The 24,021-nt window shown below is 40.2% G+C and overlaps 1 protein-coding gene across 1 annotated transcript in view; it reads right to left on the bottom strand.

Annotated features, from left to right (window-relative positions):
- LOC146811660 (serine protease 27-like) overlaps positions 1–24,021 on the bottom strand; it is an 81,177-nt gene that overhangs the window by 41,127 nt on the left and 16,029 nt on the right. Inside the window, exons 2-4 of the mRNA XM_085615094.1 lie at positions 22,544–22,708; positions 20,783–20,948; positions 13,068–13,342 (exon numbers count right to left, since the gene is read on the bottom strand). Coding sequence (XP_085471220.1) covers positions 13,068–13,342; positions 20,783–20,948; positions 22,544–22,708 — 606 coding nt within the window. The remainder of the gene's footprint in view (positions 1–13,067; positions 13,343–20,782; positions 20,949–22,543; positions 22,709–24,021) is intronic.

Raw genomic sequence — 24,021 nt, 5'->3', positions numbered from 1 at the left:
TCCTCCTTTAGGGCGGAGGAGAGCTGCCCTCTGCTTTCTCGCAGTGTGAGAAGCAAAAATATAAAATGGTATTTTAAATACCATTTCATGTTTCTGCTTCTCGCACTGGGAGAAAGCGGAAGACAGGGACATGCCTGTTTGGGGGAGAGCCGGAGGGAATGCTTGGTTGGGGGTGGGCAGGCGGGTGGGTCGGGGAGGAGTGGCTTGCACCACTCTGAGTACCCTGACTGTTTGGTCGGCCCTCTGGGGCCGACCAAACCAGTCATGGGCACTCTACATTTTCTCTATGTAGGCCACATGCAGCCTACATAGAGAAAATGGCCTCCCTACAGGTACCTGGCTGGGTGCTGTCCGCATTAATCACAACGCTGCCATTGTAGCGTTGTGCTTGGCTTACGTGAGGGGAGGGAGCATGCCTGTTCCTGTTCATGTTCAGGAGCAGGAATATATGGGACCCAACCCAGGAGCAGAGGCGGCGCGGGACCAAGTCAAGTAAGTTCTATTTTTATTTTAACCACCCCAGCGTGAACCCCCGCAGGACCCCCGACCCCCCACCCGCAAGTATTGCGAGCCATGACTTCTTTAGAGGATGCAATTAACTCCATCATGAAATAATCATACAGTAGCTGTCAGAACCATTGAAATCTACTATATTTTCTTTACCAAAAGGCTTGTTTATTTTCTGAAACGCTGCACTGTTTTATTACAAAGAGTTGCACTGATGGGAATGCTATCACAAAGAATTGCATGACTGGGGATACCTTAAGAGGGACTAGCCCACAGCGAAAGTGATAAATAAAAACTTAGCATAATGTTTTTTATTAATATTATAGTTGGTGGGAAAATTAATTGTAAAAAAAGGAAGATTCGTTTTGCACCATAATATCGTGGATTGCCTTATGGAGAAGTAGTTTGGTTAAAATATATGTCTGTAAATTCTTTATTTATCCATTAATATCAGCATAAGCCTGAACGATATACATAGTAAAAACTGTTAAAACCCTCAAGAATTAATATCTTAAAAGAACACTCCAGAATGCATCACACAATTAAATACTATACTACAATACAATAAATTAAATGCTACAATTATTAAACAATTCTAAAATAATTACAATCAATCAATTTGAAATTGGATAACAGCCGACATATAATCCAAGAGTTATTACAAGATGATAGGAAACTGTCCTAAAAAGTAATGTGCCGTTGTATTTTCATAGATTCCAGTAGCCATACTCAAGTACGTTCAGAAGTCAATCTAGTTGTTACTTGTTCTTTTATTTGCCTATCACAATCCAGACCAAATATTGGAAGCAAATAGCAACAACATGATATATTGTAGAGCGATCTGTCCTGTAGCACAATATTAGGGCTTCAGTTTGGTTCTTAATACCATATTCGGCAAATAATGGTGTAAGCCATTTCATGCAAACCATTAAGGTCTTGTGGCAAGAAAGCAGGAAATTGGAAATAGTTCCATTAACCCACAGAGGACAATCACATCATTCATCGTTAAGATCAAGGGGCATATTTATGAGGAAAGTTGTTTTACTCTGCCCTGGGAAGGCGTTCCATAAGTATTGTGAGGGTGTTCCCACGTAAATCCAATGTTTTTTTAGGTATTCTCAGATTTAACAAAAGTGGTAGACCTGGGAATGCACCAAAAAGATAACGCCTTCTCTTATCTTTACTTTATTTCCCCTCATTAGTTTCTCTTTTTATGTGTGCCTCACACTTTCGTAGGAAGTGGAATACGCCTTGCAGGATTGTTTTTGTGAAGGAAGGTGTCCCTTTCTGCACAAAAACAATCCTGCATGCAACACAGACACCCTTGCAGCATGGTGCAAGTGTGCATGTGTTGGCACTAGGCAGACAACATAAGGCCAACGCAGGTACAAAGGAATGAGCTGGCGGACATAGCACAGGAAAGGACTTGCAGCACTGTGTCACAATCTTATAAATACCCCCCTACGCTTTCTCCGTTTGTCCATAAGGCTCTTCAACTGAAGGCAGCAGCGGCCTGTACAGGTAAGAGTGGTGGGCCGGCTTGAGTGGTGGGGGATATGACAGACGACCATGAGGGGAAATTAAATAAGTAATTCATTTTCCCTCGTCGTCTGTCGAAATCCCCCCACCATTCCTACCTGCATGGGCCGCTGCTAACTGAAGGGTGTGCAGGCGAAACTTGACATACAGTGTACGTCTTGCTTCTGGATGTATATCGTCCATATATGATTCAAAGCCAGACTTTTCTTTATATTTATGATATTATATGTATGATATCTATGAATCATGGAGCCAATGTTAACAGAATTCATTATGCTTCTCTCTTTGCGCCACCAGTACATCTCAGTCACTCTCTTAACTGTATTGCTGCCAGTACAGGCAGGATTTTCATATATGGTGTCACCGTCGAGCGACATCCCGTAGAGGGTTCAACCAATGCAATTTAAGTGAGCTATATGAAGTAATTACCTTCCTCAGCAAATAGTAATATATATCAGCATGCTTGTTCTTATGTAATTGAATCAAAATAAATCTGGGACAAGAGCAATAATATCAGCAATAGGTGTAATACCGAGTTCCAAATAAAGAGCATTCAAGGGAGTGCCAGGTCCCATTTATAGTGCAGTTCTTACTTATCTACTTTCTGGGGAATAGATACATCTACGAAGCCCCACACTTCATCTCTGTAAATAGTTTCATCTACCGCATTAGATCTATAATGAATTCTTTATTAACTGTGCGATTACTTAAAATCTCTACAGTATAAAACACATGAGCAACACCCCCCTCCCAATCACATTTCCCCTGGAGCTACCCGGTATTCAACTTAAAATAGCGCAATGGCTACATGGGCTCTATTTACTGCTATGCGTCCCTTTAAAACTTCCATTTGAAAATGAATTAAAATATTGGGTGAGCTCTCTTTCACACTTTTACTCCTGTAGGGATCAATGGTTATATAAGAATCCATCTGGGTAATTCCCTCCAAGATGTCAATTGTCATTGATAAAAGTTCTTGGTGCACCCCTAGTGGGCCCCACATTCTCTTTATGATCCAAGTGTCCATGCAGAGAGCCCCTGAGTTAAGTGATGACCGGCAGGGTTAGGGCACCAGATGGTTTTAATTACAGAATGATTGCGACCCTGATATCTGTGGCCTATTGGTGGGAATCAAGTGCAATTCTAATTTGGTGGGTAAACTTGCCAGCACTGGCAAGTAAACAAGTTGCGGTTTCTGAAAAGCACCATTAGATCTATATTTATGCAACAGGGAGCTCAAGGACTGACTCAAACCTTTGGTTGCATTTAATAGCAGCAGCTGCGGCTTCTCTCCCGGTGCCCCAACTTTTTCTCTATGCTGTTTCCAGCCCAGCTTATTATTGAAACGTCTGCCCAAATAATCAAAATTGCACACCCTCTCTAATTGCTTATTGTTAACAGGAATGAATACCTTGTAGGTGTCAATGGTGCCATCATGATAACCCTTGTTTTAGTTACGTTAACAATTAGCTACTTTCCTGTACAATAATCTGTAAAACCCATTATAAATTTATGCATGTAGAACTCTGTAAATGTAAACAAAACTGCTTATTCTGCAAATAGTAATATAGGGATTCTTCTGGTTGCACAGTTTTAGATTGTCCAAATTCATGCTCTCAAGATATGGTTCAATGTCATTCAAAAATAATAAAAAAAAGGTGGGCAGCTAATACACACTCCTTGTGCATAACCTGTGAGGATTGGAAATCTATCAGTAGCCTCTCCATTCAGACCATATCACACTTGTGCTGATTTATTAGAGAGTAGGCTTTGCAGAGCTTTCAATAATAGTTGAATATCCCCTGCTGGACCAATGCAAGCCATGGTTGATCTTCATTTACCAAATCAAATGCTGATTTTAGGTCAATAAATGTTAAAAACAAAGAGGCATATCTTTGTTTTTCATAGTTCGTACAACTTAAATACAGGCACATTGACTGCTCAATTGTTTCAAGACCCTTCCTGAAACCTCCTTTATTATCAGTCACGATATTCATTGTATCCACTCATTCTTGTATACGGTTAAAAAGAACACGTCCACAGATCTTACCTGCCCCATCTAAAAGCATGATGGGGCAATAATTGGATGGTTTTGTTAGCAATCCCTTCTTCTGGATACAAACAATTGTAGTAGTTGGCCATGACTCAGGAGTTGTACCGGATCTCAGAATCGATCTGAATAATTAAGAAAAACTGTAGCCCATATCAAAGGTGCAGTTTTAAAGACATCTACTAGAATAAGGTCTGGGCCGGGAGCTTTATTGGATTGTTTAGCAATAGCACTCTCTACCTCCTAAGTTGAAATAACTATGCTATCATTCTCTGTGGGCAGTGCATGGTCCCTCTTTATGGTTTGTGGGAATTTTATTTTAGTCCTAACTGGAGCATCGAATGCAAAATGTTGTACTCACTCCTATGCCCCAATATATATATATTGGGGCATAGGAGTGAGTACAACATTTTGCATTCGATGCTCCAGTTAGGACTAAAATAAAATTCCCACAAACCATAAAGAGGGCCGGGTTTTCATGATACCCCCCTTGCCTGTCAGAGTGTTTCAACCAATCGTAGAGGGACACACTGGATAAATATGTGGTTGGACACGAACACTGCATTTGGCGGCATTTGATAAAGTCTCTTGACGAAACGAACGCGTCATGCCCGTTGTGTTTTAATAAAGCAGGTGTTCCTGGTACCCGCGTGGGCTCAATTCTTTTCGGCTGAAAGGAATTTGGTGGTGGATATTAGTGTGCGGCCACAGCGCACATGAGCACCCACCCCACAAGTTGTCCGGCATTACAGTGGCGACTTTTTGGTTTTCCTCATGGACTGGGGCAATGCCGGACCGCCGCAACTACAAAGACTGCACCGACGCCAGGATTGGACAGTGACTTCACGTATTATTTGCACTTACGTAAGTGTTAATTTCAGGGTGCAGCAGTGTCTTTGCGGTGGGGTGAGGGTCCAGGACTGTTGCTTTATCCCACTTAACATCTCAGGGAAGGAAAGGAGAAAGCAGTCCCCGCCCACTTGGGGAGTACCTACGCTGATGGACTGTTTCTAATGGAACTCGGAGTGCCGGGTTTTCATGATACCCCCCTTGCCTGCCAGAGTGTTTCAACCAATCGTAGAGGGACACACTGGATAAATATGTGGTTGGACACGAACACTGCATTTGGCGGCATTTGATAAAGTCTCTTGACGAAACGCGTCATGCCCGTTGTGTTTTAATAAAGCAGGTGTTCCTGGTACCCGCGTGGGCTCAATTCTTTTCGGCTGAAAGGAATTTGGTGGTGGATATATATATATATATATATATATATATATATATATATATATATATATATATATATATATATATATATATATATATATATATATATATATATATATATATATTTTTTTTTTTATTCGGGCCCATATATGAATATAGCTGTTTACAACACATACGATTAGATCGCATGCCATTACAACTCAGTCGTTACAACGACCGCGTTCTTAGTACGCATACCATTGCATCGCTAGTCATTGCAATGACTTGCTGTTGGGGGTGTGCTGGACTTAGGAATAGGTTTATTTACTATTCCTACTCCAGTTTGCGCAACAGCAGAAAAGGTGTTGGATTTTAAATCCAATACCAGTGCGTTCCCTACAGCAAGTCATTGTAATGACTTGCGATGTAATGGTATGGATACTAACAATGCGGTCGTTGTAACAACCGCGTTATAATGGCATGCGTTGTGGAGACAGCATTGTAAACGCTGTTTCCCATATATATGTACATACATACACACACACAGGTTATTTTTGTACATGGTAAAGCCCCAAGAAATGAATGATCACATCTTCCTGACATTCTTTCCCACAGCTGCTTGCCTAACAGCCTCTCACATTTTAATTTGCACATATCAATGCTTTATGGCACCATCTCATTTTTATAAATATTATCTGATGATCTCTAGATTTATGTTAGGTTTATGTTAACTAGCATGAGCACTAGACAGCTCTTTCTTAATAGTACAACACTCATGATCAAACCAATTGCCACTTAATTAGTCATCATTAAAGTGGTATACTGCAAGTGCTTTGTCCATAGAGCTCTCAGAATCCCCACTCCATACTCTTTACCTCTATCTAGTGCTGCCTACAACTCGATCAACTGGGGCAACATGATTATACTTGTCTAAACTCCATCTTGCTGCCCCAATACCTAGCTGGACAGATATGCAATAATATGTTGATTCATCACCCTAATTATCTTACCTTATTACTTTAATGTCTCTCTCAAAAAGGCCAATAGGGCATTATGAACACTATTAGGTCATATAATCACCAACATGTATGATACTGTTGCCAAATCTTCAATGTTTATCAGAATGTAATCTATAACATATAAGTGTTTGTAACCTCTAAACTGCAAATTTCCTGGGTCATTTGAAATGGTGCCCCATTAAGGTATCTAAGCCCACAGGTTAGTACATTTATAAATTATTTCTTCAAGTACTCCCACTATTCGTTTGCATGATGGTTTCTGGGACTCCCTACGAGGAGTCCTCTTCAGGGATTACACTGTTGGGGTTACCATTACTCAAAGAGATATTGAAGCTTCTACAAACTGGCACTGTATGCTGGGGAAATGCTCTACAATCAGATCTGATCATTAAGATTAATTCTTTAAGAGCAGCTAAACTTTTCTTGTCTCTATCCTTCTTCCCTAGCGGTTTAAAGTTTACTATTCTCAATAATTTTTTCCTGGAGCCATCACCTTTCAATCTACTGCATAGCATATTAATAGACATGATTGGTACATTAAAGATTTGCGCAGACCCTTCCAATTTTGCAGACACCCCAGTGAATAAGTACCCTGAAAGTCTACCAGAAGCATATTTACTTACTGAAGCATGGTGAGTTTTACAGCCTTTCATAATAATGTCTGCCATAGCTCATGTCTAAAATAGGCAACATGTAATTTTGTTTGATAAAAGATCGCAATTCTCAATCCTGTAGCATAGCCAGTAAACCATGAGTATTCCAACGTACTATTTTTAGCACATTTTGCTCGCTATCCATCCAAATCTTTTCCTACTGTATGCCCCTATTCTGCCATGGCTCAGTTTCATGGATGGTGCTAAAACCTTGCTCTATGCTCCATAGGGTTGTAGCTCTAGTTGTAGCTCTAGTTCCAGGTAGTCACAGGAACATATGGGATATGTGGTCAGTGTGGCAGCATATGGAGGAGCATAGTCTATGATGGCTAAAACGTTCCTCTGGGGTATTGGTTCATTAAATTCTTCTGCTCATTGAATAGTTGTCTCAAAGAGTATACTTTTTTCACCTTTGTTCTTGGATTTGCTGTTTAATGTATTTTCCCCTCCTTTATTATCTTTCTCATTGTGACTCTGTTGTCTATTTGCATATGTTATAGAGGGGCCAATGTCCAGAGCCACTTGCATTGTTAACTGTTACATCTCCCCCCCCCAGCAGCTTCCGTTTGCATTGCTGCATCCTTTTTTAAGATCAATTCTCTTAATGTTCTCCCCATGAATCTGCAATATATGGTCAGTGTTCAAAATACATTTGTTGAGTAGAGGTAGGATCAATATCTATATCCTTTGTAGAGCTTTCAAGGATATGATACAAATGCTCAGTATTAAGGATATTCTTTAGAAGGTAGATCAAATATTATCAGAGTCTAGAGGTTGGACCCTTTGAGGCCTACTATTGATCTCTCATTATAATCAGATGTGCTCCCTTTGCCTTGTTTTATTTTCCTAACTAGGTTGAAGGCACATCTTTTTTTTGAGGGTGATTGGTACATCCTGAAGTTTATAATCATTAATAAGAGAAGATAAAGCTGAGACCATCGGACATGAGGATGTGCACATGAGTCTTCTTAGCTCCAACCCACACAGATGGTTTCTACCATTTATGCTTACCAGTATCTCATCACAACTATCCTCACCCCGTCCACAATAGGGAGCCAAGTTTATCTTCTGGATCCTCTTGGAGGTGGTGATTGTTAGGTTCCAATTTGCGTCATTGCATTTTTCATCCAAGGGAAGTTTGTGGTACTCTTATGATAGCTTCGGGTAGACCACTAGTTAAGTAATAGGAGATTGGCTGCATGTTCCCTCAAATTTGTGTATATGTTGGGGGACTCCCATCTTAACTTGAGTTGAAGGACCCCCATGGCCCTTAGGCAGCACATGCATTAGCTTGTTATAAACGCTTACTGAGCATCTAGTTAAAATGGCACAAGATTGGGCTTTTTTCACGCCATAGTGTGTCTTGCTGATCTAAGAAGGTAATACCTTCCTGCTGGCCTCAAGTAGGATTCTGTTCCAAATCAGGACCAAACATTGGCCAAATATATGTAAAGTGGGGTTAGGGACAGCAAAGTACAGGAACACCATACCTTATGTTACCAGATAAGTCAACTTAATGCCCTATAGATTGCCCCAATGAAGTTCCTTATCAAAAAAAAAGGAAGGGGTATAGGCTGAGATACAGGTAGAAGGCATGTAGTGTTTTTAATATAATTTTCCCATACACTTACTTCCTCAGTTGGGCTCCACTTTCCTCACTGTCTCATGCTACTTCCTTCTTTTCCTTGGATCTAGTGTCTGTCCACAGTGAAGGGAACAGGAACCCAGAGCAGGCACTAAACACTGGAATGACCCAATTATATTTATTTTCGACCAGCACACACATTAAATGTTGGTGTGGACTGCTCTGATGCGTACAACAAGGTTCTGTACTTGTTTTAGCCCATATGAAGATATCTGCCTTGTCATGTGCACTATTCACCTTCTAAGCAGGGGCACAGAGACTGTATCTCTCCACAGCTAAATACATGGCTTCTTTCTCTTTAATGTCTCCATTAGATGTTGTATGATGTTAAAGGCCTTACCATTGGTATTGCAGTTTTATTTTTTTGCTATGCTGTCTTTTAACTGAAATTTAAATACAATACAAGTAAAGCAAGCTTTGGCAAAGCCAATAGGCCTAGGCTCTATAAAGCCAAACTACTGGCTTTGCCAGTGCTTATTTACAGTCAGTTTCATGCAAACACATGCAATATGATGCATGTACACACATATGGATGGCAATTTTCCAACGGGTTTTCTAGTAATATAACCCATTACAAGATGGTCTTTGATGTACCTGCATGTGTTGAGATCTAAGGGTGCATGTAGTGGTGCATGCTTATGTGTGCATGGTGCTGCATGGTTTCCATTTTTAATTTACAGACAGCTAAGTTAGAACTATAAATTAACAGAAAATAAAGTGTACAGGAGAGCAAATAGGGAAAGCAAGTGGCCCGGTAACACATTGCAACTAAGTAAATAAACATGAAACATGGGAAGTGGGACAAAGAGTGAAGCTGGAGGCATCAGGAAAGAGAGTGTTAGGGGAAATAGACAGTAGCAAGGAAGAGAACAAGGAAACACATGCATTCCTATGAAGAGTTAAATGGAGAATAAAAAATGAATCTGTCACCTCAGCAAGACAAGGGTACCACTCATCCTATGAGAAGTTCGTAAGACTAAAATATTGCTAGGGCGACAAGCACAATATTAGGGGAAAATCCTTGAAATCAAAAGTGTACACATGGGATAGACAACAAAGCAATCCAGTCATGAGTAGGTTCAATCAACAAATAGGAAATGCTGTCTAAAACTGAAACCTAAAAAGCAACTTGAATTGGGAGAAAGACAACCATAAGAGTAGGTATAAGGTTTAGAGTTAGGATTGGGGTTTTTGTAAAGACAAGGTGCAGTACGATTTGCTTTGTAGATAAGGGTAACTATTAGGCAGAGGGACAATGTGCCTTTTACATACAATAATTAGAATTAGAATTTCAAAGTAAACTATCCTTTGAAGCACTGTACTAAATGGGTTGGTCCACCTTGGATATTTGCTTATGAGGACATGTGATATTACATTGTTATTTAGAAGTAAAACAAATGGAGAATGAAGAGTTATTTTGTGTACACATGATTAAAAGATTTTAGCATTGAAGACCTACTCTGTAGCAGCCTAAGAACACAGGTATGAAATAAAGGAATGATGCTTATCCTATTTTTGTACTTCTTTAATTTAGTAAGCAGTGAGGAAGCTGTTAAACTTGTAAACTGCAACAATAGGTATAGATATTGAAAACTGCAATTTGATTAGGAGAATCAGTTAAGCAATCAATTACTTCTTGCTATAATAATTTAGTACCAATTGGAGACATTGCATGGGCTTCCAGTCTTTGTGAGGTCTGTCATTATCCAAATCCTTTTGATAATACTACAATTATATGTATAATATTTTAACAGAAAGGGTCTTTCCGCCACCTTTCATTATCCATTGTTCTGTTGTTTTGTCAGTCACATTTATTGTTCCACCCACTGCAGCATTCCGCATGGGGGAATGGGTCAGCCTACTTAAGCCACACACAATGTATTTCCCTTCAGGGCCAGTTTTTTTGTTTTTCGTTTTTAATCCCTATAGTTGTGTCTTTTTGTTTAGAGCCCAACGCGATAGCAAGGCACTTCTGATGAGACCAAAGGGCACACTCCAGCTTCCTCAGAACCCATATTCTACTAATGCTGTTGTCAATTCCATTGGAGTGGCCTTGTTTATCTGACTACTGCCATTTCACATCAGCTCACATGAACTGTGAATAATATGAGCTGATTGGTTTGCTCTATCTTTGCAACCCTGTCTTTCTTTGTTTTTTCCTGTCTTCCTTCTTTCTTGTCTTCACCTTCTTATATTCTCTTTCATTCTTTCCTTATTTCCTTATTTCCCGCCCTCCCCATTTTCTGCCTTTGTTCTTTCTTGTATTTTTTCTTTCCTTCATTCTTTTTTCCTCTTTTCCTTTTTCCTTCTTTTCCATCTTTTTCTTTCTTTCTCCCTTTCCTTCCTCTTTTCTTTCTTTACTTCATGCATTATTACTTATTTTCTCTGTTATTATCTACTTGTGTTCATTCATTTTCTGTCTTTCTTTTTTCCTTCTTTCTTTCCTTCCTTCCATATTTCTATCCTTCCCTCTTTCCTTTACCTTCTCCTCTTCTTTAATTTTATTTCTTTCCTTTTTTCTTTTGTTTTCCATCTATTTTTCTTCTTCTTTCCTTCTTGTTCTTTGCTTTTCCTTCTTTCTTCCTTTCTTCTTTCCTTTTCCTTTGTTCCGTTCCCTCTGGTTTCCTTTTCCTCTTTGCTTCTTTTTACCTTTTCCTTATTTTTTGTTTTCATTCTTTTTTGTTTTGTTTTTTACTTTTTCCTTCCTTCTGTCCTTTCATCTTTCATCTTTCTTCCTTTGTTTCCTTATTTTTCCTTGTTTCCTTCCCTATTTTGTTCCTTCCTTCCTTTTTCTTCCTTCTTTATTTCCTTTTGTATTTGCTTCTTTTTTTCCACTCTTTATTACCCTTGTTTGTCCCTTCTTTCCTTCTTTTCTGCTTCTTTTCTTCTTTTTCCTTCTGTTCCCCTTCCTTCCATCCTTCCTTACTTCCTTCTTTCTTTTCTCCTTTCTTTCTTTCCTTATTTCTTTCCTTCTTTTTTGCCTTCTTTCTATATTCATGAACTGTGAATATAAGCGAATCAGGGTGCTCTATCTATCTTTGCAACCCTTTCTTTCGTTTTTTCATGCTTTCTTCTTTATTACTTTTTTCATGATTTGCGCCTTCCTTCTTTCCTTCTTTCACAATGCCAAACCAATTGGGGTTTTAGGCTTGTGCAATACAAGACGTTTTGATTCTACTGAAATTATGTGTACAACATACTTACTGACAGGTTTTTCCTGCCAGACGTCATCCATTTGTCTGTTGTTAGGTCAATTATTTTTTTCATCCAACCACTCCAGTATGCATTAAGGGGAAATACTTCAGCCCATTTCAGATTTTGGCTGACTTCACCTTGTCTTATGGCATACTGCACTTTCACAAGGAGCACCTCCACACACAAAGTAATTCCCTTCAATGCCCGGCAATAAAATTATAATGTCTGACTTTTTGAGACAAAAACAATTGTTGCCTTTAGTCAGTGTTTTTTCAGATTGATGATGGCCTAGCAGCTTCTTGGACAATACAGTTTCATTTAAAAAAAATCCCAAAACAAGAATTGCCAGAAAGGCGGCATTCGCCAGACCAATTGACATTGCCAGTGCTTGTTTTTTAATGCATCTGTAGACAACGTCCGGTTGAAAGGTGTTAAATGGAGTGTGCTGGGCATGTTGTATTTTACTCTGATACGTAAATTATTCACACATATCTAGAAATGTAACAGTGAGCTATGAAACATCCCCCTTTTTTTACCTCGTTTTACAGCGATGAGGAACATCCTGTCAGCTTATTTTATGAGTCACAACTTCTGTAAAATACCTTTTTTATGAAAAGTGACGCATCGCTGCGTGAAAACAGAGATGCGTCACTTTTCATTGCGCCCTCCTTGCGACATGCTGGATGCATTATATTTACAGTATGACGTATCGTGTCGCAAGGAGTTACAGATACGTCAGTATTTCTGACTTATCTGTAGGCGCAAAAATGACGCATTGCTGGAGTGTGTCACGAAAGTGATGCAACTCCATCAATGGTTCATTTCACATGGGCAAGTCCCATTTCAAAAGTGCCTGTGTCAGTTTTACGCCTGCTGTGAGGCAGGCATAAGATATTGACGCATTTGCGTCCTAGAAGTGATGCAGTGAAATCTCATAGATTTCACAGCGTCACTTCTACGAGGCTTACTTGCATCAAAATGCCAACCCTGAATACATTATAGCTCGCGCAGGTATAATGTGGCGCAGGGGTTTACAAAGTGACGCATCTACCTAGATGCGTCACTTTGTAAATATGACGCAACAAGGCACATTTTTTACGCTGCTGGTGGGTCACAAAAAGTGACGCACCGGCAGAGCAAAAGTGATGCAAGGGCTCATAAATAAGCCCCCTAATGTTTACGATTGGTGCATTTGTTTTCCAACTTATATTTTTGTGATATATCTAGGAATTTTCCCATCTAAGCATCTGTCTTACCGTGTTCCGCAATGCTTCCCCAGCCGGTTACCCAGCATTCCATCCCAGATGGAAACTGAACAGAGCTGTCCGGCAGACAGACAGGAAGGAGACGACTTGTGAAGGTCAAGGGTCTCTCCAGCTTCAGTAAAGCGATATCCCCGCCTCCTGTTGTACCTCGGAAGTGCGGGTTGAGAATCACGTGCTTCACCACCGAACTCCGACCATCGTGACGCCATTTCGTTAACTGATGCATTCCCAAAACTGCATGGAAATCTTTTGGAGAATCGTATGCCCTGGAAAACATCAGCCAGACAAAAAAAAAAAAACTGTAAAATGCATCTTAGAAAAGTCCAGCTGCCTAAAACTGGTGCTCTGTGTGGAATATTATAGGGCACTCTGTAGCCATCAATTAATCTATTTTTTCTTGTAAATGCACAATGATTAGGCCTTCGATTGACTTTAGAACATATTTTATTTATTTCAGTTAGATTGCCCATAACAAAATAAATCCAGGTTAATACAGCCACCGTTTGTAAAATTTTCCATGGTACTTAGGGCCTAATTTTGACTTTTGACGGTGTGGGGGTGAGTGGCCTGTCACTGTCTCACTCCTGCACCGTCAAGAATCTTGTGGTCTGGAGGGCAGTTGGCTTGGCGGTCCCGCTACAGTTCATCTTTCAAAGGCGGCGGTGCCTTTGAAAGAGGCATCTCAATGGAAACACCACACAGGCTGAGGGGGCACAGGGGGTCCCCTTTGTTTCAGCACTGCCAGCCATTTCAGGGAGGAAAGACCTCCATGAAACTGCTGTCTGTCCTGAAACTTGTAATATGCATGGCGGTACTGCAGCACCACCACCTGCATATTACATAGATCCTGACCGCAGCTCCACCATAAGGGAAGCAGATTCCATGGCAGACTGACTGGACCACCACTGCTGCTTCCATGGGTCTGTCAGTCCTCGGACAGCCAGACTCATAATTTGGCCCTTAGCGTCACAGATAGTTTGGAATCCCTTATCCCTCGTACTGCATCTGCATGAGCCAAATATGGAAGGATAGGATCTACCTTGCCCTGGCTGCTGTTCTCTTCAGCATCTAAAACTTTACCACTGAATGCCTTCTAAAAAACATGGCTAACAAAATTGAAAACATGTTAGCCATCTGAGGGGAGTATCATACCTTAAATAAAGGTTGATCTAGTATTTGCATAGAGTGTCCTACCTCCTTCTGAAGATCAACACCATCCTCCAATTTTAATAGAATCCTAGCTCTTTGACTAGCCCGGGACACCTCCATGTGCCCCTTACAAAAGTAGGTTCCTTTCCAAATAACCCAAGAAAACGTAATTTCTTAAACCCTTAAATCTATGCCCTATACATTTCTGATCAGTATCAGTTCTGGATACTCTTATGCATCTTTCTTCTCTCCTTTCCATGCCACACACAGCATATGTGCTGCTATACCTTAGAATTCAGATGTAACTCGAGGGATAGTACTTTTTGGCCAGCCCCTCTAAGGTACTACGTAATCTCTGTAGAGACTTGCATAGGTTGCTGCTTTCCTTTTTTATCCTAAATCAAGAAACATCATTGAAAGCAATAATTTAAGACACTCATTAACTGGGAAACTGCCTGTACGAACAATGGAACTTATACCCACTTGGGTTGTATCATTTGTATCCTAGAGCAGGTATACTCACTAGAGTATAACATTAGATGCCAATGTGAATACATACTGAAAGGACAGGAGTGTCTGTTTAAAGTTGTATTTCTAGCGGAAGATTTATAAAAAAGTCAAACCCACTAGGGTAAATACGCCCAGACGCGTCTAAAGCTAATCACTCCAGGGAGGGTTGATTTCCCAGTAAAGCGTGATGGGTCGAGACAATTACTTGTGTCTCAAAGCTTTACATAAAGTTTTATTGAAATATTACGAATGAAATTTAAAATTATACTTTATGTTTAACTTGGCTATTTATTGATTTTCAATGTATTGCACTGTAATATATCGCAACATGTGATTATACAATTTTTGTATCAATTGAGCAGCGAAAATGATAGTTGTTCACTAGCAAGAACTACGAGTCTTTTCTCCAACACACTGCAATTGTAGTCGTATCACGTGACTATGAACCCATGCATTACGATTTAAAATGTCTGATTTCCAAAATAGTTAAACTATTGCTGAACAAGCCTGCTTGGCAGGCGAAACGCGTCCTTCTGAGCTGTCCCAATAAATTTTTGGTCAGAACACAGCGTCGTCTATCTTTGTCGGTGTGAGAAAGAGAGAAAGAAGATTCCGGACCCTGCCTTGGTGGTCCTGCATGACGACGCACCCGTTGGTTTGGTGAGCGGCGGCTGTACCGAGGGAAAGAAAGCTGAATCTTTGTGCTCGCCGCCCCCCCGCACTGTGGATTTAAGGAGAAGCTGTTTATCGGCATCCAGATATCAGCAGAACAATCCCTGGAAATCTGCAACGTTCACGGCTGAGTCGGAGGACCGGCTCGCGACGAGACAGCATTGCCAGGTAGGATAAGCCGAGAAGCACAGAGCGGGAAACAGGGAAGCCAGGCAAAATAATTTACTCTATATTAGCAATAAGCTTCTAGAGACTAGCGGCTTTTGACCATAGGCATCAGTGCCTAAGTAATCAACAATGTCAGCGGCAGAACTGAAAGAGAGAGAGGAAGCTGCACTTGCTATCTTTGATGACACGAGTGTACCCACCAAACAAGCAGGAAGTCACAGAACTACTGAAGTAGTTTCTGATACTTTAATGCAACTAAAGCGCTTAGAGAAGCTAAAGCGAAGCGAACTTTCGAAATGGTGGGAGGCAAAGTCCCTCCAGCGTTATTTGGAAGTGAAACGAATCCCACGGGGGCTGCGCATCTTGGTAGCACCAACATACGAGGACCCAAATCTTAACATGTTATTGGAGTGGGCAGACAACAACCAAGAGGCATCACGAAAAATGCTGGCAATCTTAATCAAGTATGCTGACATAGATCGACAGAAAATCGTGGAGGAAATAGCTCAGATTCTTGACATGCTGTCTAAAGAAGGAAATCAAGAACCAATCATCAAATTTACAAAGGAAATGTCTGAGCGTTTAAAGAAGTTGGAAACAACAATCAAGGAAAGAAAAGCGTCAAAATTTATTAGAGATAAAAACGATTACGATCGAGGGCAGATTTATACCTTTGCCAAAAAATTTTACACCTTGAGAACACAGAGAATGAACCCAATGTCACAGGTCAGAGCAGAGGCACAATCAGAGTTGAGCAGCATCCAGAGCTCCGAAATTGACACAGACATAGATGAAGGACCAAGCCGACAACAATTACAAACTGCACCTTCCGTTATTGAAGAGTTCAGTTTTTTAGAACAAGAAAGAAAGTTCAACCTTCGCCCCAGATCCAAACCTCAATACGACAACAAACCAAGAGGAAGAGGCAGAGGAAACAGAGGCGCAAAGCAGCCAAACAACGCCAATATGTCCAATGCCAAAGGGAACAAGTAGAGAACACTGAAGCATCGGCCAATACAAGTACCATCATTAATCTAACAGATGTCAGTTTAACACCAAAAGAAGAGAACATTTTACGACTGGGATTGTCATACTGCCCTCCAGCAGATTTCAACTATGTGACAACCAGGGTAGACACTTTCAAATTTATAAGATCTTTAAAATTGAAAAAATTCTTTGCACAAAGCCAGAATAAAAAACATACCAAAACACAAGCAATGCCAGATTCATCTGATCAACTAAGTAATCTCTTGATTTCCGACATGGAGCTCATGTTTGAATTGGAAACTATGGACTATGAATCCGGAAGTGGTACAGTGACACCAGACACATCAGCGACCTCAGATTATGAGCATAATGGATCTCTTTCTAACAGTCAAGCGATGCAACTGACAAGGGAGCAAGATCTAAATATCGAAGGAACTGTAACCACTAACTTCCGGCCCACTTCTAAATTTATTCCTACTACTGCGAGAGACGCAGTTGATGTATTTAACGAGTTAGTCATAAATGACTTAAAAAATCTGGAAAAATGTACCAGCGTTCAACATAAAAAATTCACACAGCATGAAAAAGAGTACTCTGCATTAATCACCAAACTAAAATGTAAAGGTAACTGCATTGTGAGAAATGCAGATAAGGGTGGAAATGTTGTCCTCTGGGACAAAACTAAATATGTGAACGAAGCATATAAACAACTCAATAACTGTACCAACTATGTTAAAATAACTCAGGCAGTGATGCAAGGCAGTTTTGAAGTGTACAATGAACAACTTGATGAATGGCATAACAAATGTTTGATCTCGAGAGAAGAAAAGCAATTTTTGAAAGTATCTAACCCTACTACACCGGTATTTTATTTAATACCAAAAGTCCATAAGAATGTAGAAAACCCGCCAGGGCGACCGATTATTTCTGCTATTGGAGGGGCTTTAGAGAACACCTCTAAATACATTGATTCTTTTCTTTGCCCACTAACTAAATCTTTGCCATCATATATTCAGGACACGGGCGATTTCTTAAAAAGAATATATGATATACCTTGGGAGGATGATATGCTATTGGTCACTATTGATGTGACCACACTTTATACAAGTATCAGACATGAGGATGGCCTGAGAGCTATTAAACACTTTTTGAGTGTACGTCCAATTACCCTTTGGTCACACACTCAAATGTTAATCCAAATGACCTCGTTATGTTTGAAAAACAACTATTTCCTTTTCAACAATGATCTATACCATCAGACCTGTGGTACTGCGATGGGCACCTGCTTCGCCCCCAGCTATGCGAATTTGCATATGGGCTGGTGGGAGGAGCAGGTGGTCAGGGTAGAATACCACCAAGAGTGGGAGAATAACATTCTACACTGGAGTCGATTCATCGACGACCTGTTTATCATTTGGAAAGGTACGGAAGAGTCTATAAAGAGTTTTATTTAAAAAATTCAAATAAACTCTTTGAATCTAAAATTTACCAGTACAATTAGCAATAGCTCAGTTAATTTTTTAGATCTAACTGTGTGTATAGAAAACTCCAAAGTCCATACGAGGCTGTATAGGAAACCTACAGCGGGGAACACGTTGCTGCACGCAACGAGTTTCCATCCGCAAAATTTAATTAGAAGCATTCCTTATGGTGAGTGCCTCAGAACCATCCGCAACTGTAATGAGAAGCAAATCCTCGATACAGAACTTGACAAGTTGGAACAACGATTCCAATCCCGAGGTTATAAAAGGGAATATATTCAGGCTTCTATTAAACAAGCTAAAAAGAGAACAAGAGAAAATATTTTATTTCATGACAGCAAAAGTAAAACCAAGCGACAAAACACGCAGAACAACCAAGTTAGAATGATCACTTCCTTCAATCGACAACATGGTCAAGTTAGGAGCATCCTGAGTAAGCACTGGCACCTTATCAGAAATGATGCAATTCTGGGCAAGCTGATACAAAAAAGGCCTGCAATTACGTTCAGAAAAGCTAGGTCATTTAAGCAGATGTTGGTCAGCAACATGATTCCAAACCAGCAAACTACAAAAACACACACATGGCTAAGAAGAAAAGAAGGGTTTTTAAAATGCACAAAATGCAAAGCCTGTAGCCACGGGAAGAATACCTCTTCTTATAAACCTGGACTCTCTAAAAGAGAGAAAAAGATTAAAGGTTTTTTGTCTTGCAAAACAGAATATGCTGTCTACGTTTTGCAGTGCCCTTGCGGCCTGCGATACGTGGGCAGTACTATTCACCCAGTACATGTAAGAATTCTGCAACATCTGAGAGCTGTAAGAAATGGGGACACAACATACCCAGTTGCACAGCACTTTGCTACATACCATGACAAAAACGCGCATGAACTAAGCTATTTTGTCATCGACTGCGTGCCTCCTAGTATCAGAGGCGGCAACCGAGAAAAGAAGCTTAGAAGATTAGAATCGCGCTACATTATTGAATTAAATACCAAAACCCCTATGGGCTTAAATATGGAAGAGGACTTGATAACTCACTTGTAACTCAAAGGTACAATATCTATGTAACAATTTGTGATATAATCTGTTAGATTTGTCAATCAAAGAAAACAAGATTTGCATGCTATACCTCTCTCAGATTTCGAGTTTTAACTATTTTTCATTTTTTAATTTTTCCTTTTTTTATTTTTTCGAAACTGTCTTTATTGCATGAGGGAATATGAGTCGGAAATTGGAGTGAAGGATTTATACATTATGGCTGCTTAGTTGATTATTGAATGCAAGCTAATTATAAGTACAGAAACTATTGCCATTTTACTAAGGAATGTATAGGTTAAGATCACCAGCAATTGGTATATGCCCACTGGGGCAGAATTGAATCGAGTAATATTGCTTTTAAGACACTCATTAACTGGGAAACTGCCTGTACGAACAATGGAACTTATACCCACTTGGGTTGTATCATTTGTATCCTAGAGCAGGTATACTCACTAGAGTATAATGTTAGATGCCAATGTAAATACATACTGAAAGGACAGGAGTGTCTGTTTAAAGTTGTATTTCTAGCGGAAGATTTATAAAAAAGTCAAACCCACTAGGGTAAATACGCCCAGACGCGTCTAAAGCTAATCACTCCAGGGAGGATTGATTTCCCAGTAAAGCGTGATTGGTCGAGACAATTACTTGTGTCTCAAAGCTTTACATAAAGTTTTATTGAAATATTACGAATGAAATTTAAAATTATACTTTATGTTTAACTTGGCTATTTATTGATTTTCAATGTATTGCACTGTAATATATCGCAACATGTGATTATACAATTTTTGTATCAATTGAGCAGCGAAAATGATAGTTGTTCACTAGCAAGAACTACGAGTCTTTTCTCCAACACACTGCAATTGTAGTCGTATCACGTGACTATGAACCCATGCATTACGATTTAAAATGTCTGATTTCCAAAATAGTTAAACTATTGGTGAACAAGCCTGCTTGGCAGGCGAAACGCGTCCTTCTGAGCTGTCCCAATAAATTTTTGGTCAGAACACAGCGTCGTCTATCTTTGTCGGTGTGAGAAAGAGAGAAAGAAGATTACGGACCCTGCCTTGGTGGTCCTGCATGACGATGCACCCGTTGGTTTGGTGAGCGGCGGCTGTACCGAGGGAAAGAAAGCTGAATATATATATATATATATATATATATATATATATATATATATATATATATATATATATATATATATATATATATATATATATATATATAAAATCAAACTTGACAAAGGCCATTGTTGCACTGAATAAATCACTCGTGGACTAAAGTGGTGTGCCGCTTCCTTCCATATAAGTTTGGATTTTCTGCATATTTGTGGCTTCTGCCACCACTGTTGGTACCGACACCGAAGGGCAGGCGTCCAGCCTTGTGGCAGTTTCTTGTGACTTTATATATATTTGAACGTTGGGTACTTTGGAGCTTGTAGATATATATATATATATATATAATTTTATTTTTTCAAGGTCAATAACTTTCCTCAAAAGCTCAGTAACTCATGACACCGTCACCCACTCACTCTGTGATTCACAAAGAGGCATACTAGTCTGGGGTTTGCTTTTAGCCATTTGTGCAATTTTAAGCTTGTCAAACAGAAGTTATACTACTCAACTAATGAACAGTATTCCATCTACATTGGAATCTCGGAAAAGAGCAGGCACCAAAAGGTAGTAGGAAATGTGCAGTACTTACTGTAGAAAGCAGTGTGCAGCTGTCAACACCCAGTCTTTGGCGATTAAGGATCCTCCACAAGTGTGATGGCCACGGATCTGTATGCTGACCTGCCAAGGCCATTTACCTGCTTCTGAGTCCTCTCCACCCACAATCCGATCATCACTGATGACAGGTCGACCGCAAACTAGTGTAAAAACAAATTGTGTAGTGAGCTCTATATTTTGACTCGTCTGGAGGACAGTAGTCAACCTGCAATAGAAATGTTTGGAGTGGAGTTCAAATTTACACTCTACCAGAGTCTGGTGCTTTAGCACATAGCAATGGTATCAGGTAACTGAGCAGCATTATTGATTTCCCCTGAGTGAGGAGACAGGAATGGAGTATCTCTAGAAAAATCATTCCTTTTTCTTAGCTCAAGATTTTGTCCTAGACAATAACGCCAGCTGGCAGTCACATAGAAACACATGTACCTCTTTTGCTCCACAAGGGTATTGTCTCTTTGGACAGCATGGGAAATATTGAGACCTTTTGGCCTCCTACCTGGAAGTGGCCACTGTAGACAAGGACCAACATGTGAATGAACAGTTATTAAATGTGTCATTCTTAATTAAAGAGGTCAATGAAAAGTTGTACAAAAAGAGTAAAGAGCCCTCATAATTCTATCGACATTGATGCAGTAAAAAAAAAAACATATTTAATGGAGACAGCTCAGTATTTCCCAAACTCGAGGTCCACCGAGAAAAACACTAAGTTTCGTACATCTGCCTCACAAAGTGCAGATATCATGTTAAATAACATGATATCTGCACTTTGTGAACCAGATGTACGAACCTATATTGCAGATGCAATCACTGAGCTTCACAAAATAGGAGAATTTGCGACTGCAAAATAGGTTTTCACTATGTACTAATCATGTGTTTTTGGAGTAACAAAACTTATTCTGACTATTTAAAAGGGATTGTAGATCAATACTGGTTCACAAATTGGAAGGACCATGTTGTTGGCATCCCTTCCAACTTGGGAATTACTATGAGATGTACCGATGCATTGCGACGGTAATCCGGTCACAAAACATTGAAGAATTGCTGATTTCTGAGTTGAGGTGGTAGTCAATTCACAAAATGAAAGAGGTCTCTATTGGTCCCCTTCCCATTTTCACGAAAAGTAAACTTTTCTTTCTAAACTTACACCTATTTCCCTTAACAGTCGCATTATTTTCAAAATTATGCTTTTTTGAAAGATGGTCGCAGACATGGTGGCCTGCTGACTCAATCAGGCCACCATCCCTCAGATAGCTACCAAGCAGAGTGAGTCACGAAATGCAGCACAACTCATTAATAGTCATTTGGTAGGTGTAATTGTGACCCACTCTGAATCAAAATTTAGTGAACAAACCTATCAGTAGGTAGATCAGTTTATTAAATTCTTCCTGGTCACAAATTGCAACCATATTTTTACGACTACTAGAATCAGGCCCTATGTGGTCTATGTTGGTTGAATCAGGTAAAAAGCATTGAAAAGATTCTACATTGGTTTTTATCACAAATCTTTTCAGAGAGAAGGGCAGAATTGAATAGCAAAGACCCGATTCCGATTTTTCTCTTCAAAGCTGGAAGTGGATATGGTTTGAATGCAGCTGCGGCCGATGCAGGTAAGCGCCCCGGGGCGGTGGGGCAAGGCGGGGCAGGGAGATGTCGACAGATGATGGAATAGGGAAAATTAAATAAATCCTATTCCGTCACCTGTTGAAATGCCCCTGCCCTGCTCCACCGTGCTTACCTGCATCGGCCTGTATGCATGGTGGAGGTAAGAGGTCCTTTTCCCTATTTATAGTTAGTTCTTCTGGAAAAGACTGTAATGTCATCCCTTCATAATACATTTGATGAGAGTTATAATAACATTTAAAGATGAATTTACCTGCATGACTTGTGGCATACCGAACACCTGGAAAGAGAAATGGAAAAGATAATGTTTCTAATATTCCATTCAACTTTCTTTTAATCTTACTTGTAAGAAAAAGAAAAATACATTTTAGAAACAAAAGAGACGAAGAAAAATGGGATCTGAGCTTGAGATAGTGATACTAAAAATACCATGAGAGATTTAAACTGCTGAAAAAATAATGGTGATAGATGGGAAGCAGTGTATTTGGATGGAAAAGTTCTCTACATGGTGATAGAAGTGCACTACGGCCCTGAGCGACCAAATGTACTTCTGTCTGAATCCCTAATGATGATTTTTGATGTCATAGGTAAACACAGATCATGTATGTATGCCATGACATATGCCTGTCTCACAGAGTGCGGTCTATTAGACTGTGAGGGGTGCCCAAAGTGCTACCATCATAGTGTTAAAAGGCTAATGCCTTCACCAGGAGTTAAGCAGCACAAGCGTGGTGGTGGCCGCATACAGTGTAGTGATCAGTATGAATAAACAAGTCCTTTTTAGGTCTCGCTGAGCCCCAGCGCTTGCGCTGGCTCGAAGAGACATTTTGTATGTGGGATTTTCAAAGTGCTGCTGGCTGGCCTAACGCTTGCGTTCACGTGATCGTGCACGCGCGCAGCCGGCCGCCAGCAGCACTTTGAAAACTCGTGTGCGTCATCGCGATCACTTTCGCTTTCAGAGAGATTGCGATGACGCACGCTTTCAATGCTTGTTGTTTATGTACTGCACACCACTCGAAAAACATCCCCCCCATGTCCCCGCGACCCCCACCTCCCTTTCCGGATAATTTTTGTTTGCTTTCCCTCCGCTTCTGTATTAGCCTGGGCATCCGCTTCACGGGTGCCGTGATTCCTGTTTCGGACGCATTTATATTTTGGCCGCCTTTTCTTTCCTTTACGTCGCTGCCTCTATTTTTGGCTTTGCCCCTCCCTTCTCGTGATAGGAGCTCTCACCTCGAGCACAAACGCAGCTGTGGATTTGTTAGTTCACGTGAGAGTGCTGACACACAGATTTTGGAATGGAAATATGCCATTAGAACAAAATTACAAATGTCGTTCATACTAGGAAAAAAATCCCAGTATGATCGGTATTTGTAATTTTGTTTCCATTGTTCTATTTGACGCATATTTTTTGTAGGCACGAGATAGAGCCAGCACTGAAACTCGAACGGGTTCTTCGCTCATGAAGTCAGCAGCTCTGTAGCTCTCTAACGTTTAGGTGCCACTGAAGCCCCACCAATCCGGCTGCACCAAAATGCTGCTACGTGCAAGTGAGTGAAGCAAACAGCAACGGAAGATGAAGGCATAGTCCAG

This window comes from Triturus cristatus, chromosome 7 (genome assembly GCF_964204655.1).
Source record: "Triturus cristatus chromosome 7, aTriCri1.1, whole genome shotgun sequence".
NCBI classification, from domain to species: domain Eukaryota; kingdom Metazoa; phylum Chordata; class Amphibia; order Caudata; family Salamandridae; genus Triturus; species Triturus cristatus.
The sequence above is the reverse complement of the archived record's forward strand: the minus strand, read 5'-3'. Positions and strand labels throughout refer to the sequence as shown.